Here is a 26198-nt window from a genome sequence, read left to right as displayed (position 1 = left end):
AAACTCAGTTCATGCCACTCCCACTCTGGCATGAGCCAGCTGCCTCTGCACTGAGATGGGTGAGGATTGCTCTCTTTGATTGCAGAGACCATTTCTTGGATGGCACAGCAAAAAAGGCTCAACACAGAATCACCCAAATCCAGCTTTTAATTAAAAAGGGGAGACGGGGCAGACAATAATTTCCCTGGCTACCTCGTCAGGCTGGGACAGCTGTGCTGGTGCTATGACACAGTCATTAGTGGCACTGGTGTGGGGGTCTCTGTCTGCAGCTGGATTGCTGTAGGATTTCCAAGGAAATACAGGAGAAAGGGGCTTGAAAAGCCACAATCACTGCTCCTGCAGCTCCCAAAATAAAATTATCTTGACTAGGACCAGCTGAAACTATTTCCTACCATTGTAAGGTAGCTGCTGGCAGGAGGGGAGGGAGCTGGGAGCCAAGACAAAACAAGGAGGGTATGGCCCGAGAGGGATGTAGGCAGGAATTGCAGTCAGGGAGCATGGCCATGGGACTGAGAGAAAGCCACCAAATCCCAGTGCTCCCGTTCTATGGCATCACTGATTCCATGAACATCACCCTGGGCTGCAAGTGCCAACCCACACCTGTCCCAGCAGGCTACATGTTCCTCTTTAAAAAGCACAGGACTCTCAGCAGCACTTGCACCAACTCCTACTGCTCACTGTGCACTGTCAGAAGGATCATCCAAGAGTGGGTTCCACAGGAGCTCTGGAAACAGAACAAGTTTGTAACACAGGTAAGTGCTGCAGGAGGAGGAAACTTTGGGGTTTCTACACCTACCCAGTTGCAGATGCAGGAGGGTGGCACTCAGAGGGTGCCTCGCTGTGTCTCTGTAGTGAGGCATTGTCATGCTCCCTGATCAGGAGAGTGTTTGACACCCCACAGCATGTGCTTGCTAACTTGTCCCCTGGAGCTGCATCCTGCAGTGGCTTTGGAATTTTAGAGCTGGCAGAGCAGAAGCTCTGATATGTCAGCCCTATCCAGAAAGTGCCAGGCACAGGATCTGCTGAAGAAGGGAAACTGAGGCAGTGACAGGGCTCCTGCCAGGCACCTGTGTGACCTGGTGATGATGGTGTTGCTTTGAGAGCTGCTGTAACATAGTTCCCAGACTCAGATGAGTTCTGAGGAAGCTGGTGGGTCTTCCATGCCAGGGGACCATGTGAAGGACTGGGGAGAGTTCTGAGCACTGAAAAATCCCTCCCAGCCCTGGTCCTGCAGGAGGAGCGATCCCTGAGCTGAGGTGCCACTCAAGGGCATCTGTGGGACACAGCTTTCTCCTCACAGGCTAAGAAGGTCAGCAGCACTGAGGCAAAGCTCACTGCAAACCAGCTCATCTCCTGCAGCCTCATTACCACATGCATTGTAATGAGGGACCAAGCAGAGGGCATGGACAGGGACATCATCACTGTGCAGGACAGAAATAGTGCATGCTACCAACCTCATGGTTGGCACCCACTCCTCCATGAAACACAGCCCTCTCAGGCTTGCCAGCTGTAGGACATTGGTACAATCCTGTAACTCCCTTCTCAACCTCTGCTTGTCCCATTCCTGACAGTCCCAGTGCACTCACCCCATCTCCCACTAGGCAAAGTGCTCGAATGTCTTGGACACCCTGGATGCAGGGGCAGAGGAGCCAGTGATTCCATCCTCTCTCCCATGGTACTGGGAGAGTGGGGAGCTTGGGGAGAGAATCACAGCACTGCTACAACCCCCAAGGGAGGCTTGATGCTCAGATCCAGCTGCATTTCCAGCACTAGATCCTGCCTAGCAGCCCGTTTCACCGTGTGGCTGCCTCCAGCTGCCGTGGAGGCAGATGCTGCCACATGGAATGGGTGTCTCTTCCCAGTCCCTACTGTCTGTAGGGATTAACAATGCCCCCATTACAAAATCCATTGGGCCAAGGTCAGCCCAAGCAGCTGATTGAGGTGGCAATGTAGGAGAACTACAGGAACACCATCAGCCATCAATCCCACTGCCTTTCAGCCCGAGATGAACTGATTGTCCAGCTCCAAAAGTTCTGCCAAGGTGCTAGCTGTCCTTCTGTATGACAGAGAACACATCTCCTTGGGGTCTGGGGTCTGATGGTGCTGGCAGTGGATCTGTTCAGCCCCTCTTTGCATCTTGTGTCCTCCTGCCAGTGCCATAGGGATGCTCTCTCAGTATGTGCTTGTGGCTTTGCCATGGCCATCCATCTCTTTCCCTGGTCTGAGACCATTCCTATCCCAGGGATGTCTGCACATCCTGAAGATTGTGACTTCCCCTGATAAATATCCCCTGGTAGTAAGTGCTGCCTGGAGAATACTCCTGGTGCCCCATAATCCCCAGGTATCTCAATGACAGATCCTTAAGGAAGCCAGATTTACACCCTGGACAATTGTTTGTAGGCATGGTCTCCTCCAGCCATGCTTGGGACTGTACAACACCTGAAATCCTGCTGGCATCCCTGCACATACCTTAGCATCTCCCAGATTTTGGGGCCACATCAGTGTTTCTTATGCTGCTTTTGTATTTTCTGTTGTCATTGTGTGCTCTGCTTACCAAAAATCTGTTCCCTGGCCACACTGTGTGTTATGCAGTAATCAGCCCTGTCCTTCACCCACTGCAGGTCTGGCAGCACTTTTTAATCCCCACATGTTTACCTTTAGGATGTCCCTGTTGCTGAAGCAGCTTTTTTCAGCCCTGGACAGAGGGCAGAAAAGATGCTGTTCAACCAGCACAGTCATCATTCTGCTACTGCATCAGATCCCCATGGGCCAAAATTAGGTGTGAGACTTCGCAGAAAACATGTGATTGGCTTTAGATTCCTGAGTTTAGGAACTGAAACCAAGCAACAAAAAGAATAAGCAGTGAACACTGGATTCCCCATATATGTCCCTATGCCTGAGCCTCAGAGAGAATTTTCTCAAAGTCTTCTCCACTGAGAAACAGGAATATTTTCCTCAATTGGCATGGGTCTGATAATGAGAATTTTAAGAAATTGACCGTGCAAGAGAGAGTGGTGTTTGCAGGCAGGGAGACCCACTGGAAATGGCCTACTGAGATGGCAATGCCAGGGTACATTAATTTATCTCAGAGGCTTACCTCGCCCCATGGCACTGGTGAAGGGCAAAGGTGGCCTTCCCTCAAAATTGGCTTGGGCAATTGTTCGCTCAGAGCCTGTCCCACAGTCTGGGGAAGTTCCTGGGAAGGGTGGAGAAACTCCATTGATTGCTAGTTTGGTGGGCACTTTAACAGCCCTTGCAGGCTGATGCCCTCCCACCATGCACAAGCTGGAGACCAAGGAAGCGTGCAAGGGAAAGCTCTTGGAGCATAGTAACACAGCCAAAAATAGAAGCTGTCATTGACACCCGTGTTTGTCAGCTTCATGCTGGGCTGCTGAGGACGTGCTTGCTTTTGGCAAGTTGTCCAGGAGAAGCTGCCATCCATCTGGGATGCTGAGCACTGACACAGGCTAAATAAGGAGGGGTACTTTGAAAGCAGCACATAATTAATGAGGGCGTGAAATGCCCTTGTCTGACTACGATCTGAGAGCACAGTGCCAGGGGCAACGCCACCCTGCCCCTCCATGTGTGCTGCTGATCATAAATGCTCGGCACTGTGGTCCTTGCAGTGGGGGGATCCTTCAGCACAGAGCTCTCTGGGGACCCCCACTCCAGGGTGGCAGCCTGCAGTGCTTTGCCCACGCCAAGCAGTACCCCAATCCTCCTGGGAACAGGGACACACCCTGAAACCCCATCCCGGACTAAAACCATCCCGTGAAAAGCATGCCCCGGCCTAAAAGCATCCCATTGAGAAACCTGGACCGGCCCCAAATCATTCCATGAAAAGCACATCCCAGTCCCAAAGCATCTCATGAAAAAGCCCATCCCGGCTCAAAAGCATCCCGGCACAGCCCTGCCAGCGCCAAACCCCGATCTCCCCAGCCCCGGGGGCACCCCCATTCCCTCGCAGCCCCGCACATCCCCAGCAGGTCCAGCCCCAACCCCGGGCCGAACTACATCTCCCATCGGGGAGCGCCGGCCCGGGGGCCGGTCCGGGGCGGGAGCCGGGGCGGGGCGGGCAGCGCCCAACCCCGGAACCGCGCTCAGCCCCGAGCCCGGAGCCCCCGGGCCGGCGGACCCGGCCATGGCCCGGCGGTGCCGGTGAGTGAGCGGCGCCCGGGGCCGCGCTCGGGGCGGGGGCTCCAGCCCGGCCCGGGGGGTGCGGGCGGAGGCGGGCGAGGGGTGCCCCGAGGGCAGACCCCGGGCTGCGGCATCGGCGGTGGCTCGGGAAGGGCCGCGGGGAGCGGGGTGCGGGTGCTGAGCTTTGCCCGGAGCCCGGGGAGCGAGCCCGGCGCATTCCGCCGTGCCGGGACCGTGCGGGCTCCGTGATGGGTGCGAGCCTGGCCGCCCGGAGAGGATGAGCGGAGCCGGGAGACGCGTCCTCGGCACCTCTTACAAAGTGTAGCTTCAACTTCTGCCGCTTGATAAGATGTTGGCAGTGAAAAGTTTGCAGATGGATATAGGCAGCTCAATGTGCTCTGTGCTGGGTTGGGTTTGGAGCGGGTTTGGGGACAGCTCCACTGTCACTGGCCATGCCAAGGAGCAGCCAAAGCTGTCAGAAAGCAGAAATGCTTCTTCTTCTTTTCCTCCCTTACCACCTTGGGATACTCTTGATGCAAATGCCTGGCACAGCAGACACCTACAGCCCAGCAGAGAGTGACGCTTGTGGGGTTGTGTCTGCCTGGCTGGATCTGGCCATGGAAGAGCTGCGAGGGAGCACTTAAAAGGATTGGTAACTGTGTTTGGGCCAAGGTTGTCCAGCGTCCCCAACTGTTGGATATGGATTCAAATTCCGGGACCTGCGTCAACAGCCCAACATCGTGAGCCATCCTCAGCTCTCCAGAGCTGCCAGTGCCTGGAGTTTCATGGTGGCTCGATGGCTGGAAAATCGGCAGGGCTGTGCCAGAGGGATGTACTTAGGTTTCCATTTCTCCCCCATATCGTGTTGTAGCAATTGGATGTTGGGTGGGCTCAGGTTTCAGCCTGCATCAGCATCCGAAACGCTGAGCGCTCCCAAAGGGCTGAGTCAGCTCTTTGAAGAATCTGTGCGACAAATGGGGCACTAGGTTCCACTTGTGGGGTGGGAGGAGAGAGATGAGCAGTGAGATTGACACCCACTTCAGGGAGAGGCTGTTGGAGTGATGGGGTGGTCAATGGCACACATCTGGTACCAGCCAGAGATGGGCTGGGGGCAACAGACAGTGGCAAAGACACCAAAATCTTTGTGGCAGTGTATCTTAAACGGCAAAAGTGGCAAATAAAATAAGCTAATAGCACCAGTATTTGGTATTCTGTTTTTGCCACTGTTGGGCACAAGATCTGATGGCCTTGCAGGTGCTGAGGAGCCGACTGCTGGGCACAGGGTTACTCCATAGACCACAATTTCAGAGCCCGGCTCCCTCCCTCCAGCTCCCCCAGAGCCTGTGGGACTTCTCCAAGATGGACAGGGACACGTTCTTAAAGGGAGAGCCCTGGAGCTTTCTGTCTCTCATGCCCAATGTGCTTTGATACAAGTGGTCCAGAAGGACTCATTTTGTTTTAAAGTCTCCACAAATTCTTTGTGGCTCAGATAAATTCAGGCTCCCTGATGTGCCTCCAGGCAGGGAAAAGAAAAAGCCTCTGGTCATGATTTAGTCATGAGACAAAATCACCATGAGCTGTGTGCAGGGTTAAAGTGAAAACCCAGCCTCTTAAACTTCATCTTGGTAATTAGCACGGGGTGAAGAACAAAGAAAGAGGATTTTGTAAAGGGAAATTGTCAGGAGTGTTAAATATTAAGTTGTCTGCTGCCAGAATTGGATCCCAGTGGATGCTTTGTATTCATGGTTGAATACTGGATGAGGTGACTAAATGGGTTTGGAGCATCACTTGACACTGAAAACTTTAAAGGACAAAACTGGGCTGCAAAGTCACGATTCCTGTAATAAAGGTGAGTGTATTAAAGGCTGGGCAGGGCTGATGCCACAGCTTCAGCTCCTCTTGCAGACAGAGCGACGTGCTGGCAGCCTGTCTGCACTTTGCAGATGAGCTCTTTATTCACATGGCCACTTTGGATTTGGGGTTTATCCTCCAAGTGCCCAGTGCTGTTTAATCCTATCTTACAAACCAGCCAGCAACAGTGTGGCAGCTTGTTTCTTTTCACACAAGTCAGCCTCATTATTACTCCGGATCATGACTCTGCTTAAAATCTCACGATTTGGGGGAGAAAACAAAAAACCACCCCAAACCCTCTATTGGGCTGTGTTTTTTGGTTTGTTTTTTTTTTTTTTTTTTTCCGTTTTGCTTTCTAACTGTGGTGCTCCTGTGAGTGCAGGGAGGGGACGCTCCTGTGCCGGCCCTTCCCGCTCACCTGGCGGGGAGGTGAGATGCCCGCCCGCATCGCGGCTCTCCGGCAGCCGGAGCGGGTGGGAGCAGCGCCCGTGTGCGGCCGCCCCTCCTGCTCCTCTTGGCACGCCCGGCCGAGGGCTGGCTGCTCACGCATCCATCACGGAGCTGAGCAAACACGGCGGTGGCGGTGGCGGTGACGCGCCGGTCCCCTCCCTCCTCCTGCCCGCGGGCACCCGGAGCGCCCGGCTCCGAGCCCCGGAGCGCCCCGAGCCACGGAGAGGGCGGAGCTGCCGGGGCCGCGGAGAGGCAGCGCTGCTCCTCTCTTATGGGCTTAAAAAGACATCTGTGGTGGAGCCACGCGCAGGCAGGGATCCCCAGGAAGCCATGGCCAGGTAAGAGCGGGGGCACCGTGCCCCGGAGGGATGAGGTGCCTCCTGCATGGGCCTCCAGCAGCTGAGGAATTCAGGGGGGAATTTGCAGCAGCCCTGACAGCAAGGATCTGTCACTTTGCAGGAGGTGCAGGGAGTCCCCCCCATGTGCAGGAACCCCTCAGGCCAGGCAGCGTGTCCATCCCTGCTCTGGCCACAGCAAGGACAGGGAAGGTGAGGGGTCCTCTGGGGCACCGTGTTCTCCTGGCTGTCCCTGCAAAGGCAGAGCTGCTGCCCTGGCTCAGGGGCTGGGTGTCTGTGCCACAGGCATGCCCCCCGAGATGGCCTGAGTACTGCAGGGATAAACACAGACCCCCAGGGTGATCCAGCTTAGTATTTGGGGGAATCCACAGGGTTAGGGGGGAATCAGTGCCTTTGATCCATATGGAATCGGGGTGTGTGAGCAGCAGCCCTGTGCCCTGTGCCAGTGTTGTCACCAAGGTGCCCTGACTTGTCCCGCCTGCTCCCATCAGCACCAAGCGGGAGGAGCAGTGATTTCACCCTATTTGACTCCAAAAAGCCCTCCAGAGAACTCTAGAGCTCTGCTGCAGAGCCCTCCACGGGAAATTAAGCCCCCAGGATGGGCTTGTTTGTCCTCTGTGTCGGGCGTGCAAAGTCCCTTTGTCAGGGCAGGTTCCCTGCAGGCAGTTCCAGACTGGGCACGTGGAGGCTCTTTTTGCTCCCACAGCTTTTTTGCAGAGAAGGCGTTTCTCCCTTAACTTGCTGTCCTCATTCCATGCTCTTGTGTGGGGTTGGAGATGCCTCCTGTAAAATCTGCAGTGTTTCTGTACTATTTCCTGAGCTCGACTCTTGCCAAGATGTTTGGGGAGGAGGCGGCAGCACCTTGCAGTGGAAGAGGGAGGGTTTCCTGGCATCCCAGCGTGGGAAGTGTGTGTGTGTCCCCAGCAGGAGCTTGGCCCCCAGTGTGGTTCGGACCTGACCCTGCCAGGGCAATAGAGACCAGTTGTATGTTATTGACCCTCTTTAAATGAATGTCCTAATTGCAGAGTGGCTGGGGTTAGTGGTGCTGTGGGTCTCGCAGCCCGCGGTTAGCAGTGGTGTTGGTAAAAATAGAAGCGGTCAAAAAATGGATTTTTATTTTTACTCCATAAAGTGTGTCCTGCTCAGATGTTTTGCTTTCATCTCAAGTTGAGGCAAGGCGACTCACTGCTTCCACAGAACACAGAGAAAAAGCTTTGTTTTGGGTCAGCTCCGGCGCAGCAAGCTGCAAACATGCTGTTTGACTTTGACACTCTCCCTTCTCGTTTTCTTTTTTTTGTTTGTTTTTTTGAGGAGTTAAAGGTCGCCACAATGTCATCCTGGAGCAAAATAACACGTTAGCATTACACAAAAAAAAAAATATTTGTTGAAACAGGCAGTGCATGAGCAGGCACCTCTGCGGGCTGCAGCTTGTGAGTGAGAGGCAGAAGGCGTCTCCAGGGATCCTGGGAGACTTAGCTCTCACCTGGGACAGAGCCAAATCTCCCACTGGAAAATGGGAGACTCTGCTAACAAGGCAAAAAATACAGAGCAGAGACCAAGATTGTTTTTGGAGACCTCCTTCGCCCATCACTGTGCGGGGTGATGCCTGCAAACACCGTTCTCAGCATCTTTGTTGAAATGGTGTCCAAGTGGGCGGTGTCCATGAGCAGCCACAGGGTTTGACCCTGGCCCAGCCACAGCAGTCAGGGCAGGATTAAATCCACCAGCTCAGTCATCCAGCTTGCACATCCCTCTGAGGCAGGTCGGTGTCCAAGGGACTCAAGAGGCTGCAAAACCTTTCTTAAAAAACACTATTTCTCTACTGACAGTGGCAGTGATGGCTCCCTCATGTGTGCCATGAGCTCCAGTCCATGGTGGGGGGGAGGGAAAGAAAGAAACAGCCAAAAATAGAGCAGCTTCGAAGAAGTTCATAAATAATAAACCAGCTTCCTGAAAGGGAGATAAAAATCCAGAAACTCCTTGAAGCCCTCAGAGCTGCTGTCAATTTTAGATGGAGCCACAGCAGCAGTATCAGATATTTCTTGGGCTTAAAGCCCTGAATGAGAATTGGCAAAGAAAACACTATTTTACCCTATTGTTTTGTAAAGAAGATGTGAAAACTTAAAAAAATTTATTTTCCAAAATAATTTGCAAGTCCTGCTTTGTAGAGGGTGCATTTTATTTTTTCCCACCTTGAGCTTTGCAGTCCCTAGATAAGGCACGAGTGAGACACAGGTGTGCCTTCAGAGTACAGGTATTTGTTTTCATCTCTCTCTCTCTCTGGCATCCCCAAACCTGCCAGTGTTGAGGGTGAGGGCTTGTTTGGGCTCAGCCTACCTGTCTGTATTTCCAGAAGCGTCCTGCTGCTTTGTGGCTTCACTCAGCTTCGCTAGTTTTGGTCAAGGTCCTTCTACTTCACCTTAAAGCCAAGGAAGAGTTGAGGCAGGGATGGAGGTTTATCCCAAATGCAGTCTCATTCCACCATCACCTCCTTCCTGCCTTTATTGCCCAATTTTGGCTGGGCTCAGCTGGCCTTGCATCACAGATACAGTGTGGGTGAGAGCCCCGTTGCCGTGCTGGGAGGCAGGATCCAGCTGGGTGACACAGTTGGAGTGGCTGGAGCTGTCCCCATCCCGTGACTGAGCTCCCTGCTGGCAAGTGAGGCCTCTGTGGGAGTTGGCTGTGGGACAAGTTGTTTAACTAAACCTATCGCCTGTTCAGGCTAATCACTTCCTAATGCCTCTATAATCCCATTTAAAGCAACTGGCTGTCTAGAAAGTTACTGGCTCCCTGGGGAAGGTTAGAATGACCCATCTGGCCACACAAAAAGTTCCCCCAACTGCAAGGTCTTGTCCAATACATGCTTCAAGGTGGATATAAACACAGAATGTGTTGTCTAGCCTGTGCACAGATGCTGCCATGGTTTTATGTATGGCCATCCCTGTAGTGGAGCAATAAAGCTTAGGTGGCATTCAGGACCTCTTTCTGCTTTACTTTTCTTTTCTTGGGGAGAAAGATCTATTGAGGCACAGGATCCACTTGTTCTGGATTGCCATGCCTGTGGCAGGGAGAGAGTTCTGTAATTCATTTTGAATCTTTTTCTTCCTTTTTGGAAGAAAAAGACCAACCTTGGAAGAGGGAATCTCTACAGCTGATTTCATTTGTGCCCAAAAAGAGGGGGTTTTCCCTCTGGTTTGCCCACAGCCTGCAGCTTTACAGCCCCAGAGCTTGGGGAGGAGGTGGCTGTGTTTGCTGGCACCAGGCAGATACCAGGCAGCTGCTCTGCAGCTTTGCAGCTCCTCTCCCTCCCCTGCTCCTCCTGCAGCTGTGTTTGTTTCTCGCTCTCCCATGTCCTTACTTTACTTTTCCCCCCTGGATCCCGGCGTTATGCTTGGCGGAGCCCAGCCAGGCCCTGGCCAAGGAAAAGCCATTAGGCTCTTGGCACAGCCCACTTCCCGGGGGCCAGGCAGGGGGAGTGGGCTGGAGCTGAAACACAGCTGAAACACAGTCCCTTGCTGGATGGAGGGACGGCCCTTTGGGCCCACTGCTCACTTCCTACAAGGTTAGCTTTTCTTCCAGAAAAGCTGGAAGTCCTTTTCCACCCAGAACTGCTGTAAAGCTCTGAGCACATGGCAGGAGCCAGCCATTCTGTGCTACTTACTGCATCCCTTACATGCACCCCAAAACCAAACGTGAGCCACTTATACCCCAACTCCATTTGGCTCTCTGTGAGCTGTGGAGAAGCAGGGATTTACTCACCTCCAGTGCAAAGCATCACCCAAGTGAAGCAGTTGGGACATGCTTGGGACAAGAAAGGGATGTTGCTGCAGATGAATTAAGTCTGCCAGGGAGGCAATATGATTAAAATTAGGATTGGCTGCATGGAATTCATTACATGGTGTCTTTTATAGCTCTCAGTTATCCATTTCTCTTAAAGACACTCTCAGTGGGCTGATCTGGCTCCTGTTCAGCCTCCTACTGCCACTCAGTCTCCACTCCTGACTCACTGAAGGTGTTCCCAACAACAAAAAGCCATTAAATATGGGAATGATGGGTCCTTGTTGCCCTAGGGTTATTCCCCGTGTTAGGCTCAGGCTGTTCTCTGCTTGTGTTGTCTTGCCTGGAGAAATTGGAGATGATGTCTGGTACTTGGAACACAGCTCCTGGCAAGTCACAGATGGGCACAGGAGGCCGGGGGGAGCAAGTGCATGACACGCTCTCCCTTGATTCAGAGGATCTCTCAGACTAATTATATCCTCTCCTTTTTCAGAGATGGGTGTTCTGGGGCACGTTGGAGGTGGGAGCTCTCCTAACAATCCAGTGTCTTCTCCTGACAAGCCCAGGCGTGCTTCATTCCCACTCTGCTGCAGAAACCTCTAGGGAAAGGGCAGCACCATGTACACCTTCCTGCCAGAGAACTTCACGCCGGTGAAGCAGAAGCCCTCCAAGGAGCTGAGGCCCATGCTGGGCGCCATCCTGCTGGGCCTCATGCTGTTCATCGCTGCGGTGGTGGCCTGGTGCTACTACACGGTGTCCCTGCGGAAGGCGGAGCGGCTCAAGACGGAGCTGATGGACCTGCGGGCGGACGGCTTCGTCATCCGCAACCAGCACGGCGAGGTGGTGTTCCGGCTGGCCTTCCGCTCGGGCAGCCTGGACCTGGAGTCGTGCTCCAAGGAGGGCGAGATCCTGAGCTGCTCGCGCTCCAGCCGGGGCCCACTCAACTTCTTCATCCAGACGGTGAAGCCCAAGGACACGGTGATGTGCTACCGCGTGCGCTGGGAGGAGCTGGCGGCCGGCCCGGCCGTGGAGCACACCATGTTCTGGGAGGACGCCCACTGGTACGGGGGCTCGGAGATGAGCATCCAGCACTGGCCCATCCGCCTGGCCGGCTACCAGGAGCCCGTGCCCTACGTCACCAGCGACGTCTACTCCTTCCGCGACAGCTTTGGCGGCATCCTCGAGCGCTACTGGCTCTCCTCCAAGGCGGCGGCCATCAAGATCAACGACTCCGTGCCCTTCCACCTGGGCTTCAACGCCACCGAGCGCGCCCTCTTCTTCCAGGCCCGCTACAAGGACTCGCCCTACAAGCCCCCGCCGGGCCAGCAGCCCTTCCCCGAGCTCAGCTACCGCGTCTGCGTGGGCTCCGACATCACCTCCATCCACAAGTACATGGTGCGCAGGTACTTCAACAAGCCCTCCAAGATCCCTGCTGAGAACGCCTTCCGCTACCCCATATGGTCCACGTGGGCCCTCTACAAGAATGATATTGACCAGGATAAACTCTTGCGATTTGCTGAAAAGATCAAGAAATACCATTTTAACTGCAGCCACATAGAGATTGATGACATGTACACCCAGGCCTACGGAGACTTTGACTTTGACCCTGTCAAGTTCCCCAATGTAACAGAGATGTTTGCAAAGCTGAGGGAAGATGGCTTTAAGGTCACTCTGTGGACTCACCCTTTCATAAACTACAATTCCTCCAATTTTGGTGTGGGGATTGAGCGTCAGCTGTTCATCAAGGAGCCCTCAGGGCGGCTGCCGGCCATGGTGGAGTGGTGGAACGGCATCGGGGCCATCCTGGACTTCACCAACCCAGCAGCGCGTGACTGGTTCCAGAGCCACCTGCGCCAGCTGCGGCACAAGTACGGCATCTCGTCCTTCAAGTTTGATGCGGGCGAGACCAGCTACCTGCCCAAGCAGTTCAGCACCTTCCGCCCGCTGTCGGACCCCAGCATCTGGTCCCGGCGCTACACCGAGATGGCCATCCCCTTCTACGAGCTGGCCGAGGTGCGCGTGGGCTACCAGTCCCAGAACATCTCCTGCTTCTTCCGCATCATTGACCGCGACTCTGTCTGGGGCTACGAGCTGGGCCTCAAGTCCCTCATCCCCACCGTCCTCACCATCAGCATGCTGGGCTACCCCTTCATATCTGCTGACATGATAGGAGGTAATTTCTTCCCCAATAAAACCAGTGGGGCGGTGGAGATCCCCAACCGGGAGCTGTACGTGCGCTGGCTGGAGCTGTCGGCCTTCATGCCCTCCATGCAGTTCTCCATCCCGCCGTGGCTCTACGACAAGGAGGTGGTGGAGATCGCCCAGAAGTTCACGCAGCTCCACGAGTCCCTGGTGGCCCCGCTGCTGCTGGAGCTGGCAGGGGAGGTCACTGACACGGGCGACCCCATCATCCGCCCCATCTGGTGGATCTCGCCCCGCGACGAGGCCACTCACCGCATCGACTCCCAGTTCCTCATCGGGGACACCCTGATGGTGGCTCCTGTGCTGGAGATGGGCAAGCAGGAGCGTGATGTCTACCTGCCAGCGGGCAAGTGGCGCAGCTACAAGGGGGAGCTGTTTGAGAAGACCCCGGTGCTGCTCACCGACTATCCCGTTGACCTGGACGAAGTTGCCTATTTCCTCTGGGTTTCCTAACAGGCTTCTTAATCAGCTTTGGAATAACCATGCCTTACCTAGGACTTTCTAACAAATAATAACTCTAATTGCACATTTCATTTGAGACTGGGGTGGAGGAAGGGAACTAAATCGACTTCACTGTTCTTGGGGATAATTTTTTTTTTTATTTGGGGATTGGTCTTCATTTTTTTAATTTGGGTCTGGTGGTAGGCTCTGATGGGATTACAGTAGGCAGCAATTTATCTGTATAGGTCAGAAAGGAGTTGTCAGTCTGTCTGCAGACACGTGGTAAACCCATTACCTTTACAGTTCTCAAGGATTTCAGGAGTTGGAAGTTGCTTAGTGCCAGTGGGGAGCATTCCTAGTCTTGTGGGAGCACCTGGCACTGGCTGTGGGGGTGTGTGCTGTGGGAGGATTGCTACAGCACAGCCTGCCGTAAGTTTTTTAATATGGCAAATATATTCAAATGGATATTTTTAAGAGCATAAAGCAAAATAGAGTTACATATATATAAATATATATATACACTCCTTTTTTTTCCCCCTTTTTGCCTGGCATGGTGCTGGACTAACAGTTGCCTCATTCTCCTGCTTTCCAGGGTACCAGGCAGGCCAGGTAACTCAAGTGGTGTCCACGTGTTTTAACTGAATGGGTCGCTTATTTCCCACTGGGACAGCTGCATCCCACCTGCTCACCCATTTGACTTCCTCTACAAGGCTCTTGCCCATGTGTTTTGCCCAGCGCATCAACATTGCCTTTGCTGGAGCAGCACCGCCTCTACCAGCATGTCCCATTTTTTAAAGCACTTACAGCCCCACTTGGTTACGTGATTATCCTGCTGATTCCATCCTTTTTGGTTTTTAGGGACAGATGAGGTTTGTTGCTGGCAGAAGGGCTGCCTGGAGCAAAGCTGTCCCCAGACACTGCGTGGGCACAGCGGGTTCCCGCGCGCGGCACGTGCCCTGGGCTGGCAGCGCCGTTTGCCGATAGCCTGTGGGTGGGAACCACCATCTCTGCTAACTGATGGCTCTGTGCCAGCGCCTGTTCTCGCTGCACCCACGGAAATGTTCTCATCTAACGTGAAGTTAAGCTAATACCCATCTCAGGTCGCCGTTAGAGGTGATGATTTTGTTGAGGGTTTTCCTGAGTCAGCCCTGCTCTCTCCCTGGGAGAGTCCTGGGGAGCTTTCTCTGGCAATGTTGTGTTGCTGGGGGTGGGATTGCTGTCAGAGGCTCCCAGAGGGCATGTGGGGTGATGTCATCCTGCACCCCAGGTCCCCAGCAGCTGCGTCTTTGGCAGATTTCCCATTTGGTTTTGTATGGGAAAATGCATTTACAGAGACCCGAGGCAGGGCCAACAGGATTGAAGTCTTCCTGACAGCAAGAATTCCCAGCTCTGTCCCAGTTGGAACATGTGTCAACCCCTGAATTTTTAATGAGCTTTGGTAGAATTGAATTGTGACAGCTGGGAAGGGTTGGGCACCTTGCCCAGGCTACAGGCAGCCAGGGACAGCTCAGCATCCGTGGGGCTTCTGCTGGAATTGTGTCTGGGCTGGGCATGGATCTGGCACGAGTCAGCCATGCAGGGAGATGGTGCATATTTTGGGTAGGGTTGGGTGCCATGAGGATCTTTCTCAAAGCCCATCTCCAGCCACAGAGCTTTCCAGGAGGCAGAAAATGAGATGCATTAAGCTTGAGGGTTGTGATGGGGTGCAGGAGGAGAAATTTCGGTGTTAGGGGCAAAATCTGAAGTGCTTTTGTAGTTAGGAAGTGAGGAAGTCTGGTTTCATGGACTCCCGTAACACCTGAATCTGCTCTGTATAATTTAATCCCAAAGTGAGATGTAGGAGAGCCTTACAGGTCCCTGGCCAGCTGGAGCACAAGCGTTTCCTGAAGTCTGTTTGTTTCTCAGGCTTTTAATTCTGAAGGACTCACATTTCCTCTCTGCCACAGGTGCAGATAATGGTGATGTTACAAGTTACAGACACCCTCTGGCAAGGAATTAATCCTGGAACCTCAGTGTCACTCATCGGGGCACTAGCAGGACTTGGCCCTTGCTTGCAGGGTGATGTTGAAGTTGAGGAGATGAGTCTGGCCAAAGCCTTTAAGAACGGCCAAGTGTGGAGGGAGCTTCTGCAGCCCTAGAAATGCATGAAGACCAAGCTTTGAGGGGCTCCAGCTCTTCCCTTTCAACCTTTGCTCATTAAATAAATACTTGTCATGCCTTGACATGGGAGTCATTATGATGCCTTAAGAGGCTACCTAGAACAGAGGCTAGACAGTATTAAAGGAATAGCTATTTATTAGAAAGGCCTTCAAAGGATACACTTTGGATACACAAAGGGCCTGGCCGTGGCTCCAGCCAAGATAAACGACAGGTCACGAGTTTTTACACTTTTATAAGTTTTGATCCATTTCCATATTGGAGTTAATTGTCCCATTACAGCTTCAGGGTGTGAAGTCCCGTCCTCCCAGTTTGCCCTCCTCAGTTCTCTGTTTATACTTTGTGGGCCTGAATGCAATGGTGTCCTTGGTTCTCAGGCTGGAAAAGGATTGTTTTGTCTGACCAAACTGTGATGAGAACTTGCTAACACTCTATATGAAGTTCAGAGTTATATACTAATGCAGTACAGAATCTGGAAAATATGAAAGCTAAAACTTAAGGTGTCAGTTAGGTGGAGGAGATGTTACACAGCTCAGCTGCCAGTGCAGAATTGGTATTCTTGGCACAGGACTTCATGGGAAGGATCCTGGCATGACCATGAGATACTGTCTTCTCTTCCCCTGGTTCTGTGCCACTCACCATGTGCATCACTCATGAGGAATGAGGCTGTGTGAAGAGAAACACAGCATCCCTGTTAGTATCCTCCTACTATTAAAATGATGGGTGCAGCCAGATGAGTGCCTTCAATCTCCTTGCAGTGGTTTCAGGCACTGTCAGGAAGGTCATGGAGGAAATTCTCCATTAGACACACTGTCTTCTTTCCCCTCCCCTGAAAAAGAAATTATTTTATTAACAAAGTTATCATTTTCTTTTATTTAATTATATCAATGAATGGGTAAGATTATAGAATATCCTTATTTTTCTAAATGCTGTAATTAGGGCACAAGTGGACTTGGCTGTTCAGTGGTCCAGCAAGGAGAAAGGTAAAGCTGCTGAGAGGACTATGAGCTGATGTTGGAGACAGCCTCAGCAGTGCTGCCTTAAGCTGTCTCACAGGCTTCTAGATGGCCTTTCCATCCAACTTTTTACCAAAACCACTGTTTCTAACACTATGCTGTAGCACTGCAGGACTTGAGGATCTCTCAGACCTTGCAGACCAGAAGCTCTGCATGGATACCTTGCTGCTAGGGATATTTCTCTGATTTATGCCATGGGTCACAGGCCAAAGCTGGGTTTAGCTTGTCTCAAGAAGCCAAGAAAAAGCCCCAAACAAGGTCTGGGACTTGGATTCAGCCTTTTCACACATGATGCTTATGTGATTGAATTTTGAAGCTTGCACTGTTGTGAATCAGGTTTTCTGGATGCTTGTGTTTGTACATGCTGTCCTCTGTCAGACTGTAATGCTGGTGGGTCTGTTTTTAACCACTTTTCTAATTGCTAATTGGTATGAACTGTAACATGAATCACCTTGATTGAGATAAAATTTTGGAAAACAAAAAGAAGTTTAACTATGTCCATTTTTACCAAGTTGGTGGGGCTGGTGGTTCAGGGAGATTTGGGTCTTTTCTTACCCTGGTCTTCAGTAAATCAGGGTGGAAATTGTTGTTTTATTTAAAGCTTGCAGCCTGCAGTTTTTAGGTATATTTTAAAAGGAAAAACTGGCAGTAACTTCACTCTCGTTTGCCACGGTGGCAGAGAATCCCACTGGATTGAGGATTGTCCTACCTTAGGTCCTGACAGCAGAGAGTAGCTGTGCCTCAGGGCTGGCCAGGAAAAGCCATGTCCAGGTGGACCCCAATGTTGTGTCAGCCCCAAGGAGTGGGGACCATACCCACCTTTAGGGTCATGGCCCTATTTCTACTGACATTCACCCCAAAAAGGTTTATCAACACTGAGTCTGGGGATTTGCTAGTCCATGCTGCTCTCAAAGAACACACACTTCAAGAATGTAGGGGATGAGCAAGAGGAGCCTGTTCTCAGCTTCCCTTGGGCTCTCCAGAAGGTCCTTCTGACTGTCCCCACTGTCCCCATGGTTCCCTTTTCCAGATGGCATTGACAGCAAGGACGTGGATGGAGTAGATGTTTGTGGCTATGGGAAGGCCAGGAATGGAACATGTGAGACTCATTTAGGAGCCTGCCTTGCCCCACATCACCCTCTTTGCCCCAAATAATGTTTTTCATTCCCTTTCCATTGTCACCACACAAACCATAGCTGCCTTATGCCATTGGGCATCACTAGCAGTGGCCAACCCATATAGCATGGCTTGAGGGTTGAGAGGGACTTCACTTCCCTCCTTTTGCAATAAAAGACATTTTCCAAATGCTTTTCCTTTTACTTCTTCCTTGGGTGTAAGTGCCATCCATACACTTGGCTGATGACCGCATGGGGGATGAAGCTGGCACTGCTGAAGACCTTCAGACAAGCTGACAACTTAGAGACCTCACAGCCTTGCAGGAGATCCTCAGTGATACAGAAGTCCTCCTAGAATTGGAGCTTTGGGTCTGAGTTTGATTTACATCCTCACAAAACCTGGTGCTATGTGTAGACTGCGTGTCTGAGGCTCACCGTGGACATGGGGACAGCGAGTGGGGTCAGCTCTGTGCTGCGTCTCAGCTATATGGCAGTGCTTGAAGACACATCCACAGCTGTGCATTGCACAGGGAGGAGTGTTAGTGGCAAAATCCAAACCCCAGACGAGCTACAGCAGGAGCCCAATTTGTTGCAAACTGGATTTCAAGGAGGTGCCTGTGGGTGATAGCAGAGCAGTGGCTGCTGGCCCAGGAGACCTGAGCTGTGAGCGTGTCCACGCCTGCCTGAAATCACAGCTTTGATTAAAAATAAGAAAAAGCCAACAGGCAGGCAGAGCCCGAGGCTGGGCGTGACTGTGGTGAAAGGACAAACTGACAGCAGCAGAGCTCCTTTGGGCACATGGCCAGGCTGGTAGCCTCAGGAAAAAGCACAGCCTCCTCAATCCAGGCAGGAACTGCCAGCCTGCAGATCCCTTGTGCCAGGAGAGCCATGAAGATGGTTTGTGCTGACACAAAACCCCAGAGGCCAAGTAGAGAAAAACAGATTATTTGTTTGGGTTTTTTGTTTTGCCTGTAGGGCTGGGTGTTTTTCAGCTCAGCAGTCATCAAAGAGGGCAGTAAACTTCCCCTGCCAAAAAACAGGCAGCCTGTGGTGAGCCAGGTTCTGTAGGAGAGTCTCATGTCACCAGCACCTCCTGCAAAGAGCATGTGCACAGCACTGGGAGTGGAAAAAATCAACCAGGACTGAAGCTTAGCAAGGCAAACAAGATGTCCCTCCAACAGCACACATCCCCTATGTGGCAGGGGCGTGGAGAGGTGGCTGTGGTGCCACCTGCTCACAGGATGCCTCCAGCACCTGTCCCCTCTGGCTTCCTGTGGCTCAGCTGGGCAGCAGGGAAAGCACTGAGGGACAGATTGGAAGGGGATGGGGGGGACATTTTTGCAGCCATGGGACCAGACATCCCATATCACCCCCAGGGTTTGAAGGAAGTCTCAGTGTTGTGTGTTTTTCTCCCCATCAGCCTGGGGTGCAGGTGGGTGCAGAGCTGTGTGCATGCCGGGCACATAGATCACAGGGGCAGAGGTACTGTATGAGGGTGATGGAGTCTGGCTCTCTCCTCTCTCAGCACTGTGGGCATGAGCTTTGCAGAAAAGTTTCTTTTAGTGCAGGAAAAACAGCCAGAGGAATTTTGCTGGGCCGCCCTGGGACCCTCTGGTTCCCCCAAGACGAATATGGGGAACCATTTGGAGCTTTGTGGCCGCAAATGTAGAAACACTTTCTCAGACTTGGGGGAGTGCCACATTGGAAACTACCTGGAAGAAAGCCCATGGTAAGGATTCAGTGGTGTCCTGTTAACCCTGAGCTCAACTGCCAGACTGAACATTGCTTTCCCTTTCACATCCCTGCATCAAGGCTGGTTTTCCCTCTCCACTGGCACCCCAGCTATAGCATTACTGCAATTCCAGCTGCTTTCAGGGGCATCTAAAAGATGTTCTGGCTCATCCCACTTGGCACTGCTGTTGTGTCCACACAGGGTCCTCGTGGCACAAAGGACCTACTGATGGATAACAGGTTTTAGCCAGTTTTGGATCTGCTTACTCTGGGCACCAAACAAGCTCTCAACTGAGTACAATGTTCTCCAGACCCATTTTGTTTAATTTTGTATGGAGCAGCCCATAGGCAAACCCCTAAAAAACAAAGCTTTCTCTTGCCTGGGGCTACACAAAACTTCACCTCCCAGGTGCCCACTGGAAGTGTGCTGGAGCCAGCAAAGTGATCTGTCTCTCATTTTGGGAAGGCACATTGCAGCCCAGAGACCCTTGAACTCTCTTAAACTTCTTAGTCGTGTCAACCTAAAATTTCTTGTTGCTTAAAAACAGCAGGAAACATTGGACCAAGAGTGGAAAGTGTTTCACAGCTAGCCTGGTTACCCCAAGCCTTCAGGAGCTGCTGGGACACCTTCATTCTGAAGATATCACTTCTGTGATGGGCGGAAGGATACAGAAGGATCCACCTGTCATGGACAGGGATCTCCATTAACACAGGATGGGAAAACATCCTCAGTGGGGAAACTGAGGCAGCCTGGTACTCAGGCTGGTTTGTTAATTGTCTGAACTCTCTGAGGAGGCCATATTCTCTCCTGGCACCTGACAGATTACACCTTTGTCCTAAACATGGTCCTAAAACACACATGGAGCCAACTGTGTATAAACTTCTGCATGACTTGGTACTAGGATTTAATCTTGACTGCCATGAGATATCATCACATTTTATAGGCTTACCTGAACACAGACCATGGACATGGTTCTCAGTAATTTATAAAAGGGGGAAAACAGCTGCCACAGCACTAGCATGTGCTGTAGACTTCTTGCTGCTCAGATAGTTCAGGCCATGGGATAAGCAGGATGCAAACTGAGTGCCTTCCTCTTCAAGATAACCACAGACTGCTTTTTGTAAAAAAACAAAGTACTTTGCTGCAGCTGCCTCTTTCACTAAGCACATGATATTTTCAATGTCCCAGAGGATCATCTGTGAAACTGGGTAACAAAGAAGACCATGTAATTGCCTTTAGACAGAGGAAGCGTGCACAGCAGTTCTTGGTGGGAAAAGATTATGAGCAGAGACTGTGTTTCTGTCCATTACACTTGTAACAATGCAGTAACAAAGACACCCATCCAATACATTTTAATAAATTATTGTAGAACAATTGCCACACAGAACAGAGGTCTCAGCATTTCCTTCAAATTGCACTCTGAAATATTGCTGCATTAGAAATTATGAAAATTCCCATTTTAATATTAAAACACATTATTAAAGCTATACTAGTGGCTTTAATAATGTGTTTACATTATTAAAGCTGCTAATAAACTAATCACCAATTGCACAGCTGAAGAGGAGCCTGTTAGGAAACCCAGAGGAAATAGGCAACTTCGTCCAGGTCAACGGGATAGTCGGTGAGCAGCACCGGGGTCTTCTCAAACAGCTCCCCCTTGTAGCTGCGCCACTTGCCCGCTGGCAGGTAGACATCGCGCTCCTGCTTGCCCATCTCCAGCACAGGAGCCACCATCAGGGTGTCCCCGATGAGGAACTGGGAGTCGATGCGGTGAGTGGCCTCGTCGCGGGGCGAGATCCACCAGATGGGGCGGATGATGGGGTCGCCCGTGTCGGTGACCTCCCCCGCCAGCTCCAGCAGCAGCGGGGCCACCAGGGACTCGTGGAGCTGCGTGAACTTCTGGGCGATCTCCACCACCTCCTTGTCGTAGAGCCACGGCGGGATGGAGAACTGCATGGAGGGCATGAAGGCCGACAGCTCCAGCCAGCGCACGTACAGCTCCCGGTTGGGGATCTCCACCGCCCCCTCTGTCTTGTTGGGGAGGAAGTTGCCTCCAATCATATCTGGCAGTACAAAGGGGTAGCCCAGCATGCTGATGGTGAGGACGGTGGGGATGAGGGACTTGAGGCCCAGCTCGTAGCCCCAGACAGAGTCGCGGTCAATGATGCGGAAGAAGCAGGAGATGTTCTGGGACTGGTAGCCCACGCGCACCTCGGCCAGCTCGTAGAAGGGGATGGCCATCTCAGTGTAGCGCCGGGACCAGATGCTGGGGTCCGACAGTGGGCGGAAGGTGCTGAACTGCTTGGGCAGGTAGCTGGTCTCGCCCGCGTCAAACTTGAAGGACGAGATGCCGTACTTGTGCCGCAGCTGGCGCAGGTGGCTCTGGAACCAGTCACGCGCTGCTGGGTTGGTGAAGTCCAGGATGGCCCCGATGCCGTTCCACCACTCCACCATGGCCGGCAGCCGCCCTGAGGGCTCCTTGATGAACAGCTGACGCTCAATCCCCACACCAAAATTGGGCGAATCTACATGTATAAACGGATGAATCCACAGAGTGACCTTAAAGCCATCTTCCCTCAGCTTTGCAAACATCTCTGTTACATTGGGGAACTTGACAGGGTCAAAGTCAAAGTCTCCATAGGCCTGGGTGTACATGTCATCAATCTCTATGTGGCTGCAGTTAAAATGGTACTTCTTAATGTCTCTTGCAAAATTTAGAACTTTATCCTGGTTTATGTCTTTTTTGTAGAGGGCCCACGTGGACCATATGGGGTAGCGGAAGGCGTTCTCAGCAGGGATCTTGGAGGGCTTGTTGAAGTACCTGCGCACCATGTACTTGTGGATGGAGGTGATGTCGGAGCCCACGCAGACGCGGTAGCTGAGCTCGGGGAAGGGCTGCTGGCCCGGCGGGGGCTTGTAGGGCGAGTCCTTGTAGCGGGCCTGGAAGAAGAGGGCGCGCTCGGTGGCGTTGAAGCCCAGGTGGAAGGGCACGGAGTCGTTGATCTTGATGGCCGCCGCCTTGGAGGAGAGCCAGTAGCGCTCGAGGATGCCGCCAAAGCTGTCGCGGAAGGAGTAGACGTCGCTGGTGACGTAGGGCACGGGCTCCTGGTAGCCGGCCAGGCGGATGGGCCAGTGCTGGATGCTCATCTCCGAGCCCCCGTACCAGTGGGCGTCCTCCCAGAACATGGTGTGCTCCACGGCCGGGCCGGCCGCCAGCTCCTCCCAGCGCACGCGGTAGCACATCACCGTGTCCTTGGGCTTCACCGTCTGGATGAAGAAGTTGAGTGGGCCCCGGCTGGAGCGCGAGCAGCTCAGGATCTCGCCCTCCTTGGAGCACGACTCCAGGTCCAGGCTGCCCGAGCGGAAGGCCAGCCGGAACACCACCTCGCCGTGCTGGTTGCGGATGACGAAGCCATCCGCCCGCAGGTCCATCAGCTCCGTCTTGAGCCGCTCCGCCTTCCGCAGGGACACCGTGTAGTAGCACCAGGCCACCACCGCAGCGATGAACAGCATGAGGCCCAGCAGGATGGCGCCCAGCATGGGCCTCAGCTCCTTGGAGGGCTTCACTGGTGTTACATTGTCAGTCAAGTGCCCTTCTTTGGCACCCTCCTTTGGAAAGTTTCCATGTTTTCCCAAGCGGTGGGTAATCTGAGTGTCCATTATCCCTTTGCAGCCTCAACACCTGGTTAGCAACTTTGTTGCTGAATCCTTTTACTCCAGCTGGTGAAGAGAAAATCCAAGATGTTGCATGAAGCTATTCTCGGTGTCCTTTCCAAAGCTTGGCTGCTCACACCTGCAATGGTTTTTCATAAAACAGAGAGTCATAAACACCAAAAAACCCAATTAAATCTTGCTGAGGGCCGCAGCTCCTCTGCTCTGTCCCCAGCCTCCCTGCCCTCTGTCTCTGGCTCATTTTGCTCTGCAGTGGCAGCCTGCTCACTGGCAGCTGTGTTGAGCTTTTTTGGAGCATGTCTGTGCCAGGATTCCTATGACCCTCTCTTGGCTGCAACCTCGCTCTGTCCCACAGAGCAAGGATGAAGGGATGAAAGTCAGACTAGAGCCTGGAGGGGCCAGGGCAAGGGGCTGGTGCCTGAGCATACAAGCTGGACATCACAGGCTGATCTGTGTTTACATTAATTATGAGCCCTGCTGGATTTCCTCTCCTGCCCACAACCTCCCTGCAGACTTCAGGGAGAAATGCTGCGCTGAATTTTCCATCCCCCTCCTGCTGCTTCCCACCACACTCCCAGGGATGCAGCTGGCAAAAGATGTTTTATCTCCCTGCACTCTGCTCCTTCCCTGAACTGCATGGGGATGTGGGGGTGTGGGGATGTGTTTTTCTTTCCCTTCAACTGCCTGCCGTGCTACCTATTCCAAAGCCATCACCTCAGGAAAGCCCCTCTGGCTCTTGCAGGGGAAAAAGGGAATCTTCCACTACATCTCTGTCTCTGTTTTTTTATTATCATTCAGTTCTCCTAATTTATTACAACTCGGTAGCTGCTGGGCTTATGCCAGGCAAGATGCTCTACTACAGTGGAACTGGAAGATGTTTTGGTACACGGTATGAGGATAGGTGTATTAAATTGAAGTTGTTGCAAGACCAGGACTACATCAAAACCTTGTTTTGCTGAGAAATGCACAGAAGGTGACGTGTTCCAGCTGCATCAAGCATCACCAAGCCAGCTAATGCAGCACAGCTGATTATCTATTGCCAACAATAACACAGGCAAGAGAAACTGAGGCAGTGCATTCTGTGCAACCAGGTTGTGGCTCCCCTGACCCCTTCCTGGGGTCTGTGTGATCTGACAGGATGAAAACTTGCAGGAGCAGCCTATATGGAGAGAGGGGAAAGGAGCCAGCTTGCTCATCTGATCTGTGCCCAGCAATAAAAGGCTGGATGTGTTTACCCGTGTCACTATGACATCAGTGTCTAAATATATGGAGATGATAAGCCACCCAGGGAGCCATTAAAAATGCCAGAGGTCAACACATTTTGGATCGATCACAGCAGACCCCAAACCACCCAAATTAACTGCCTGGTTAGTTTTTGGAGTACGTTCTTGGGATGAGAGAGACTTAGCTGAGAAAAAGAGCTGGAGTGGATAAAAGTGTTCTCAGGCAAGCCCTGGCCGGGGCAGGAGGGTAAGAAAAGGAAGGTTATTGCTGCCCCAAAGAGATGGTGATCCAGGACAGGGGTGGTTTTGGGGAGCAGGTTGGATTACACATGCTCAGGGCACTCTGCCAGCCCCAAAGTGCTCAGGGCTGGCAGCCTCCCAGTGCTGGCCTGGCTCCTGACACGGCTCTGCAGCTCCTGCCCGGGTGGTTTCCAGTGAAACCCTCGTGTTTTTGCAAAACAACATTTTCACTTTGAAGGTGTTATTGTGTGCTGGGTCAGTCCTCAGTTGCTGACTGAGGAGCTTTCTTCGTCTTCTTCCTTCCTCCTTTCACTGTCCCAGCAGCCTGGGGACAGGACTTCCCTTTAAGACAAATTGCACAATTTTCCAGGGTGAAAAAATAAGAAATGGAAAGAGAAGGTTTTCTTCTTTTTTTTTTTCTTCTTTCTTTTTTCTTCTGTCTTTTTTCTTCTGTCTTTTTTTTTCTTTTTTCTCTTTCTTTTTCCTTTTTTTTTTTTTATTTAATATTCAGCAACACATTAAGAACCCCAAAATATGTGGACAGCATGACTCAAAAATCTGTCCAAGAATAAAGGATGTGAGGGAAGTTTGCAAGCTTCCTATGCAGTGATTTGACTCCCAGTGAGTTGCTTTAAATCCCTTGATTTCCCTAGGAGCATAAAAATCTTATTCAAGCAAGCTGGAACTCCTGAGCCAAGCCATCCTGTCTCCAGGGTTTTTTGGGTTTTCCTCACTCCTTTTATGTTGTGGGATGCCATATATATACCCCAGCCCTTCCCCTCACAGAGAAGAGATGAGATGTGAGTGGTCAATGGGGACAGCAGGCACTGGCGCTTCTGAAGGCAGCAGAGGATGAAATTAGGATTCCTAGCATAGATTCCACCAGGGTAGAAGAGCTTCTGAAGCTGCACTCCCATCCTTTAAAGCTTATGTCTCCAGAAAGCATTAAACATCTGCTGGCCTAGCTGTCAGCCTGAGTGATGCCCAGGGCTGATGAGAAGTACTTTTGCTAAGGGATGCACAGAGGTGATCCAGAGCCCAGATCCAGCCCTATCCCTGCTCCATCCATGGGGTTATGGCATCACAGAGACCCTTGCCTGGGAATATTTAGCTGGTCCTTGCCGAGCCTCTGTGCTCTGGTGAGTGCTTTGTTAATTTGTTAACCCCCCCAGAGTGCAAGTGCTCCCAAGGCAGGCTTTGCTGAATTCTCCCACAGTGCCCTGGAAGCCAGATGTCCCCGGGACACCAGCACTGCTGTGTTATATTTGGGCTGCTTTATCAAGTGATAATCAGGTATGGATCTGGGCCTGTCTGTCGCCCAGGCTGAAAGAAGCCAGGATTCCTCACCCCAAGGATCTTAGCAGCACCTAGCATGCACAGATTAAACATTGACATAGCTGTGATAAGCTGAAAATGAGCCAGGACTTTAGACCCTCTTATAGCTGAACGGGAACTTCAAGGGTTTCAAGTGACAAAACACAAATCAGCCAGCTCAAAGGGCAGCTGCATACCTAAACCCCTTATGCACTGACCCTCAGAGTCTCCTTCCCCCAGACCAAATTTATGCCTAGAACCTCCCCCAGTCTCCTGACACCTCTGTCACAAAGTTTGTCAGGCCTCTATTCAGGAATCACAGCTATGTTATTCCTGAATCCTCAGATTTTCAGCATTCTGACTCTGAGGCTGCCTCAGTTGGTGCTAAGAGCACCAAGATCATGATTTTGATCCCTGTATGGGCCACACACTTAAGAATTGGACTAAAAGATGATCACTGTGGGTCCCCTCCAACTCAAAATATTCTGTGATTCTGTATATGTTTACCTTCCTGG

The 26198-nt window shown here is 52.1% G+C and overlaps 3 protein-coding genes across 4 annotated transcripts in view; 1 reads left to right on the top strand and 2 right to left on the bottom strand.

Moving 5' to 3' along the window:
• Window positions 1–4019: 4019 nt before the first annotated feature.
• On the top strand, window positions 4020–15630 carry MYORG (myogenesis regulating glycosidase). 2 transcript variants are annotated; one of them, XM_074533444.1, is made up of 2 exons: window positions 4020–4158; window positions 11065–15630. In XM_074533444.1, the coding sequence occupies exon 2, from the start codon at window positions 11190–11192 to the stop codon at window positions 13224–13226; it is 2037 nt and encodes a 678-aa protein (XP_074389545.1). In that variant the 5' UTR covers window positions 4020–4158; window positions 11065–11189; the 3' UTR covers window positions 13227–15630. The 2 variants fall into 2 exon arrangements, with proteins under 2 accessions (XP_074389545.1, XP_005491803.3); XM_005491746.4 differs by lacking the exon at window positions 4020–4158 and adding an exon at window positions 6476–6776.
• On the bottom strand, window positions 15622–22894 carry LOC141725181 (myogenesis-regulating glycosidase-like). Its single transcript, XM_074533442.1, has one exon. It carries the CDS (start codon window positions 22892–22894, stop codon window positions 20804–20806), a length of 2091 nt encoding a protein of 696 aa, XP_074389543.1. The 3' UTR covers window positions 15622–20803.
• Window positions 22895–22982: 88 nt separating this feature from the next.
• The window catches only part of NUDT2 (nudix hydrolase 2), a 28447-nt gene continuing 25231 nt past the window's right edge, over window positions 22983–26198 (bottom strand). Inside the window, exon 5 of the transcript XR_012578274.1 lies at window positions 22983–23027. The gene's annotated coding sequence lies outside the window, so the exon portion shown is untranslated. The remainder of the gene's footprint in view (window positions 23028–26198) is intronic.

The sequence above is a fragment of the Zonotrichia albicollis genome, chromosome Z (genome assembly GCF_047830755.1).
Source record: "Zonotrichia albicollis isolate bZonAlb1 chromosome Z, bZonAlb1.hap1, whole genome shotgun sequence".
Classification (NCBI taxonomy): Eukaryota; Metazoa; Chordata; class Aves; order Passeriformes; family Passerellidae; genus Zonotrichia; species Zonotrichia albicollis.
Note: the sequence above shows the minus strand (reverse complement) of the source record. Positions and strands in the feature narration are given on the sequence as shown.